Source organism: Molothrus ater, chromosome 12 (genome assembly GCF_012460135.2).
Source record: "Molothrus ater isolate BHLD 08-10-18 breed brown headed cowbird chromosome 12, BPBGC_Mater_1.1, whole genome shotgun sequence".
Lineage (NCBI taxonomy): Eukaryota > Metazoa > Chordata > Aves > Passeriformes > Icteridae > Molothrus > Molothrus ater.
In genome coordinates, this window is record NC_050489.2 from 14,104,425 (window position 1) to 14,111,402 (window position 6,978).

The window sequence follows — 6,978 nt, forward strand, 5'->3', positions numbered from 1 at the left end:
TGGCCCTGGGCTGTGATTCTGGAGCCATGAGAGTGCCTGTGCTGCTGTCCTTGGCCACCATTGGTCAGCCCTTTCCAAAGGTCACTCCCCTGCTTGGCACTGGCCTGTAGCCATTCCTGGTTGTGCAGCCCTCTTCGCTTGTTTCTGTTGTTTCCTTCCCAAGGAGCCTGGAAGGAAAAGAGGAAACTCCAGTCTAATTTGTTCTTAATGGGAGCTGTGCTCTGGATGCTGCTGGCAGAGCAGGCAAGTCTGTGCAGTGCAATTGTTTGTGCAGGTGATTACACCTGCAAGAACGTCTGCAACAGCAGTTCCAACTCCAACACCATCCAAATCCACACCCAGCATGCTTACCTCTCATGGGGGCCATAGTCTGTCCACCACCATGGAAGGAAACATCACTGCTTCTTCCCCTTCATGATCTGTGTCACCTGAAAGATGATCTTCTAAATGTGGGGGCCCTTCACCATCTCCTGAGTGTTTCTTTGGTGATTGCCAAATGTGGAACCACTCAGCTACTTGGGGAATAGAGACTTCTGTCCCCTCTGCCACACTGAGCAACAGGTATGTGCCATGAGGCACATCCAGATGGGATGGACCCACCCCCACTACTTTCCTCTTTTTTCCTTCCCCACCTCATAGTCATGTTGCCCCAGTTCTTCTGTTTTAGCTGAGGCTTTTTACATGGCAGCTCTATGCTTCTTCTAACACTTCTGCATCCTAGAAATCCATGCCCCCAGGCTGGCCTGGGTTGCAGCAGCCTTGCTTTTACAGGCATTTCTTCAGCTTATAAGCATTCAGCATTGTCCTCCAGCAAGGAGGAAGGTGATGGATGTGAGCTTGAAGCCCCAGCAGTCAGTGGTCAAGGCTGCAGGGAGTGGGGGTCCTTCTCTGCTGGCTCCTGGATGCTCTGGAGGGGAGTGTTGGCAGGAGTGGAACAAACTGCACTCTGTGTGCTTCCCAGGCTGTGCTTTGGATTAGTGTCTCATAATTCAACCATCCCAAATTTACCCCCCAAACTAGGAGATTGCTGGCCACAGCCAGATTTGAACCTGTTCTCCTTTTCCTGGTAGTACTCTTCCAAGTCTGTGGAAGAGGTGGACCCTTCTGCTGTTACAGAGATTCTGGGAGCTGGGGCTTTAGAGGAGCATAGTGACAATGCAGGTGACATGCAGCCCTGTGTGTCAAATATCAGGGAGCCCTTGGTCCTCTTGGGACCCTGGTGGCTCTATTTGGGGCAGGCGAGGGGCCAGGTGCTGGCACTGTCCCAGTCCCCATGGGTGCCCAGAGCCACACCCTGGGCTGTGCCGGGCTCCTCTTCACGCCAAGCAGGCGGCAACCCTGCCATGTGTCACCGCCCGGCGCAGAGGCTGGGGACATGGCTGCGCTGGCTCGGAGCGTCCTGGTGACAGGGTCCAGCCGGGGCATCGGGCTGGAGCTCGTGCGGCAGCTGGCCGCCAGCCCCCGGCCCCCCCAGCACATCTTTGCCACCTGCCGCGACCCCGAGGGCCCCAGAGGGAAGGTCAGTGCGGGAACAGGGAATGGGATGGTGCTGAGCCAGGTGGGCAGAGGGGATCCGTGGTCCCCACAGCCCTGTTGGCTTGCTGCCCTGGCTGGGTAGCCCAGGAGTGGGGGCAGAAGTGTTCTGGGGGTCTCATAACTCCCCCAGCTCCCTGGATAAGGCAGTGCCCCGTGTGGCCGGGCGGGATGAGGCTGGAGAGGCAGACATATTCAGCCTCACTCCTGGCTGTGCCCATGGCTGGCCAACCCCTTTTCTGTGCTGGGATCACTCAGGAGGGGGGACAGTTCCTAAGCCCAGCAGCACCATTCTCCTGCTGGCTGTGGGGTTGCTGCCCTACCCCCATCCACTGGGAATGGCCCTGCGCTCTTTCCCCAGAGAAAGCAAAGCCACCCTGGCTCAGTGACCTGGGAGCAGGGGTGGGACACCTGACCATGCAGCTGGTGGCTTCTAACCTCCTCCTTTGCCCCATCACTTTATTTCCAGGCCCTGCAAGAATTAGCTGCCCAGCACTCCAGCATCAAACTGGTCCAGCTAGGTATGGAGCAACCTTTCTCCTTGTACCCAACATTGCTTCCAGCTCTCTGGTGACTTTGGAGGTGGGAGCAGGGACAGCTTTTGCAGGAAGCTCTAGCCCTGCCAGGTGGGGAGGGATCCATGGGGAGGCATCCATGCACACCTGGGCAAGCTTCTCCCTGCAAATTAAGCTGTGCCCTGGCTGGAGCAGTCAAACTGGCTTCAGAGGAGGCAGAGGTGGGTCCAGGCATCTCAGCTGAGCAAGTGTCATGGGAAAGGCATGACGTCTCTTCCCAAGGATACTAAATACAGTGCCCAGGTTTTGGGCTGGGACATATGGGTTCACAAAGTGAAGCAAGGCAAGGCACAGTAGCTGCCTGGATGGTTCCTAAGTAGGAGAGTTGGTTTGGGATCTGCTTGGAGGTGGCCATGGTTGGCATTTCTTTCAGGTAAAAAAGGGAGAAAAAAAATAGCTAAAAATGACACAGGGGAAATCTGCCCAGCCTGGTATCCCAGGCTGATGCTCTGACCCAGAGGCACAGGACTGAGTCCATACCTTGGACTGGGGAGATGTCCTCTTGGCCATTCCCTCCTTCTATGGATGTGGGCCAAACTCAGTGACCTTTTTCAGCAGCATTTGGGAGAAGCACAAGGCAGCAAATAGACCTAGGCAGCATAGGGAGAACAGCCAGACTGGAATCAGAACTGGCAAAGTTGGGGTATTCACAGAAAAGAAGCTTCCAGGGTGCTGGACAGGGACAGGGTCTCACTGGGGAGGACAGTGTTTGGGTGAAGAGTGGGGGGATAAGGAGCTCCAGGCTGAGGATATGTCTTGAGAAGCAGAGATTTCCTGTGTTCCCCTGTCTTAGAGAGTGGGGGCTGCTTTTATTAATGAAGAATTAAAAGAACATCTAAATACAAAAGAAATGTTTTGGCAAAGTGCCTGCACTAGGATTGCCATTGCTGTAAAAAGTGAGGTGGGAAGCAGCCATAGCTTCTAAATATTTGTATTTGTATTTCATTGAAGCCAATAATAAGAAAACTGATTCAAGGCTATTCTGTATCGGTACCTACTTATCTACCTACCTGTTAATTTGTTTAAAAGCACCTGAAAAGTTCAAATAACTTCAGTTCAAGTTCAGCTTTTAAAATATTTCTTAGAAAATAAGACATTCTTGAATTCAGGCTTTACTACAAAGAGGCAGCAAATCTCTCTTTTGCTATTAAGTAGATTATTAAAGTAAAATACCTTCTCTGTAATAAAAAATGAATGAGCTGTGAGCCCCAACTGGCAGTACCTGATGGGAAGAGCATGGCCAACATAAAGGGACATCTCAAGGGACTGGCCACAACATGAATAATCTTTTCTAAAACACACCCCAAGCCCCAACTTGTCAATAAAGTCCCAAAATATGCTTAAAAGCTCTTAAATATCAACAGCAACAAGATACTTCTTAAAAAGAGAAGTTGCTTCAAGCTCTCTTGCTCCATAAAAACAAAGAGTTGTCTTCAAAACAGTAACAGGCATAGACTCTTCAGGAAGAAAAGTTTAAAAAATAACTCAAAAATGTGTAAGATCTGTCACTTCTTTTCATTCTCTCTCTTTCTTTCCCACCCTTATTTCTTCCAGGGAGACAAGCATTGGTTATTTCATCAAATTTGGGGGTTAAGAACTAAAAATGTGTTGGTCCCACATGCCTTGGAGCAATGACTCAGCTAATCCAAACAGAGCAGTTAATCATTCACCAGGTGACCAAAAAATCCCTCACATGTACTGGAGTGACAGAACCTGGACCTTCATCCCATTGTTATCCAAAGAAATAACTCCAAAGTGCTCTGTGATTTGTCCTGCATCTAGACATGCAATATCCTCTTGAATCCCAAGACTCCTTCCCCTCCCAGCAGCCCCACAGCAGATTATCCCATGGTGTTCCCCTCAAATGTTTTTAGGACACCTCTACAAAGGTCTGGGCTGCACAACACAAGGTAGCAACAAGTCCCATGCTGCTCATTACTTGCTTACCACCATAAAGACATCAGGGTAGTTAAAAATGCCAGGGAAAAGGATCCTTTTGCTGCCCATCAGTGTATAAATATTCCAAGAAAGAAATCTTCAGCCTTGGAAACTTTTGCTAAGTCACTCTTTTCCAAGAAGGAGAACAGAAACACAGCCCAGGGGCCAAAGTGTTGCAAAAAAATAAGGAATCTGCAGTCCCCCATTCCCAGCAGGCTCATCACATTGGCATCTGCAAAAAACAGGCACAGAAATGTGCATGGGAACAAGGGCACATTCCAACCTGCCCATACACGTGAATATTCATGGTTTTAAGGGCTCTGTGGTATACCTGAGGTATTAAAAAGCAATATATAAAGTTTAATGTTGGCCTAATCAGCCTGTTTCACATTCTGAAGGTATTCAGATGACCTTTTTAAATAAACAAATGATGGCCACTTCAGTTGGTGAGCATCCAGGACAGGATGTAAATCCTAATAAGCAATCCTGACAGCTGGACACAAACTTAAAAAACCACCACTTTTATTGCCTAAGTCAGAAAAATCCTGCAATTAAAGCATGGCAGAATTTCAAAAGCTATACCAATACTTAAGCAAAGAGGAAGGCACTGGGGATGTTTATCCTTGTTAGCCCAATTTCAGTTGTGCCTAGTTACTTAGGATGGGCTGTCTCCACAACTTAGTCAGTAGGGATAGGGAAGTTCAGATTCAGAGCCTGCAACCAAATGCTGCAGGCTACATCTCAAATCTTTTATTACTTGTACTCACCTCAGCTCATCTGTCAGCTCCAAAACCTTGTGGGTAACAGCATGAAGAAAAAAAATGGCTCCCTGTGGAAATAAACTTGGGGGTCTCAGTGTGCAAGGACCAAGCATCCCTTGTACAATCATAAATTCCTTGGATACAGAAAGCAAATACAGACAAGTTTTTCCTACCAGTAGCCCCCACGTGACCTAAAATGAGTTGAATTAAAGTTTAATTCAGCTGACGCTGCAAAACCAAGAGGTGAGGACAAACTGCTGCTCATTCCAATGTGCTTAATCTGCTAAACCTGCTGCATCCTTTCTGGATAAGTGCTGGTTCCAGCCACAGCACAATTTCCAGTGGGTGCTGTGTGACCCATCAGAGCTATTCTTCACTTTGCTTTTTCCCTGGCAGACACAGTGAATTTGCCCAGCATCCAAAGAGCCACGCAGGCTGTGGGGTATCATCTGAAGGATCAGGGCTTGAACCTGCTCATCAACAATGCAGGCATTAGCTCCCACGCCACACTGTGCTCCCTGGACTCACAGGAGATGCTCAACGTGTTTGCCACCAACGTGGTTGGGCCACTCCAGGTTGTCAAGGTATGTCTGGACCTTTTACATTTCTCCTGCTTGGGAAGATGTTCCCTGATGGGAATAGGGGCACCTCAGTGGATCTCCCCTGCCTACTCAGAGGAGCTCAGCAGCTTAGTCCAGCCCAGCATCACCCATGCTTAGTTCTTCCCCACCCGGAGTGGCTGCCTGCTCCAGGCTCACTGTGCCAGCTCACTCCTTTCTTGGGAATGGGAAAGGCTGGAGCCTGGCCCCTCCTTGGGGCATCTTCCCCATCCCCTGCACTTCTGCCAGGAGTGTCTGTCCAGCTGCTTGTCTGCAGTCTGTGACAGAGCCCTCCAGGATGGTCCTCAAATTGGGGTTCTGTTGCATGTTAATTGGTGTCTTTGCATCAGGAATTTCTGCCGCTCCTGGAGCAGGCGGCGAAGGGAGAGGGAAAGGAGGGTCTGAGCTGCAGCAGGGCCGCTGTCATCAACATCTCCTCCAAGCTGGGCTCCATCGGGCTGTGCCTCCGTGTGCCAGAGGCCCCCATGTACCCGTACCGGGCCAGCAAGGTGAGCTGCCAGGGGAGGTGCAGGAGATGCTGCCCCAGGCACAGTCCCCGTGGAGGGGAGGGAGCCCCTGGGTCACCCCCTGCCCCAGCCACCCACCCCCCTGCCTGGTTCTCCCAGGTGGAAGCACAGAGACTGGGACAGCAGCAGCCAGGATTGAGCCATTCCAGCAGGTCATGCTGATGCTTTGTCACAGGACCAAGTCCCATTTCCCATCTCCACAAACATTTTGTGGCTATGAAATGTCTCCTCTCCTGCCCACCCACTCCCTGGGTTGTGCTGGCAGGGCTGTGCCTCTTCCAGGCTGCCCAGAACATGGTGACGAAGTGCTTGGCTGCAGAACTCCAGGACAAGGGGATCTTGTGCATGGCCATCCATCCTGGCTGGGTGAAGACTGACATGGGCACAGAGGAGGTACTGGGCTGTGCAGGGGAGGGTCAGCAGGATCCCCACTGAATCCCCATGTCCTGGGGAGGGCAAAGGCACTTGGAGGATTTTGTGTGATGCTGTGGGCTGTCAGGACCATCTTCTGGAGCAGAGCAGGCAGGGAGCAGGCAGCAAGCTGCAACATACTGAGTACATGGGATAGCCAGCCCTGTCTTCCCAAGCCAACCTGGAGAGGTGTGGCAGTAAGGAAAAATATCCCCGTGAGCACCATGGATGCTGCTCCCAGGCATGCACCCTTCCCAAGAGCTGCTCTCTGTTACAGCTCATTGTCCTTTTCTGCAGGCACCACTGACAGTGGAGCACAGCGTGAGGGGCATCCTGACCGTGCTGGCCAGCCTCTCACAGGACACCTCTGGAGCCTTCCTCGACTGGGAAGGGAACAGCCTGCCCTGGTGATGGACAGATGGACGGCACCTCTTGCCTGTGCTGCAGCCTCTGCTCGCTGGCTCACCACTCTGCATGGTCACCCCTGCTCACTCCCAGCCCTCCCCACACTGCTGGGGAGAGGGAATCAGCTTTCTCTCTCCTTTCCCACACCATGTGTTCCCTGTGCTCCCTCTGTACCCCTCACTCTGTAAACTCTGGCAGCTGATGCATCTCTGCTCTGTCTCCACACCCA

General features: G+C 51.5%; 1 protein-coding gene across 1 annotated transcript; it reads left to right on the forward strand.

The window, feature by feature from the left end:
• The first annotated feature begins 1,256 nt into the window (after nt 1-1,256).
• On the forward strand, nt 1,257-6,755 carry LOC118691277 (C-factor-like). The gene is made up of 6 exons (XM_036390414.1): nt 1,257-1,519; nt 2,003-2,054; nt 5,204-5,391; nt 5,757-5,915; nt 6,216-6,326; nt 6,642-6,755. Exons 1-6 carry the CDS (start codon nt 1,274-1,276, stop codon nt 6,753-6,755), a joined length of 870 nt encoding a protein of 289 aa, XP_036246307.1. The 5' UTR covers nt 1,257-1,273.
• The last annotated feature ends 223 nt before the right edge of the window (nt 6,756-6,978 follow it).

Excerpts from the sequence above, each read along its gene's own strand:
- LOC118691277 (XM_036390414.1), top strand. The coding sequence starts at position 1,274 with ATGGGTGCCCAGAGCCACACCCTGGGCTGTGCCGGGCTCCTCTTCACG. Across the intron at positions 1,520-2,002 it reads CCGAGGGCCCCAGAGGGAAG|GCCCTGCAAGAATTAGCTGC; the intron begins GTCAGTGCGGGA and ends CTTTATTTCCAG. Across the intron at positions 2,055-5,203 it reads CATCAAACTGGTCCAGCTAG|ACACAGTGAATTTGCCCAGC; the intron begins GTATGGAGCAAC and ends TTTCCCTGGCAG.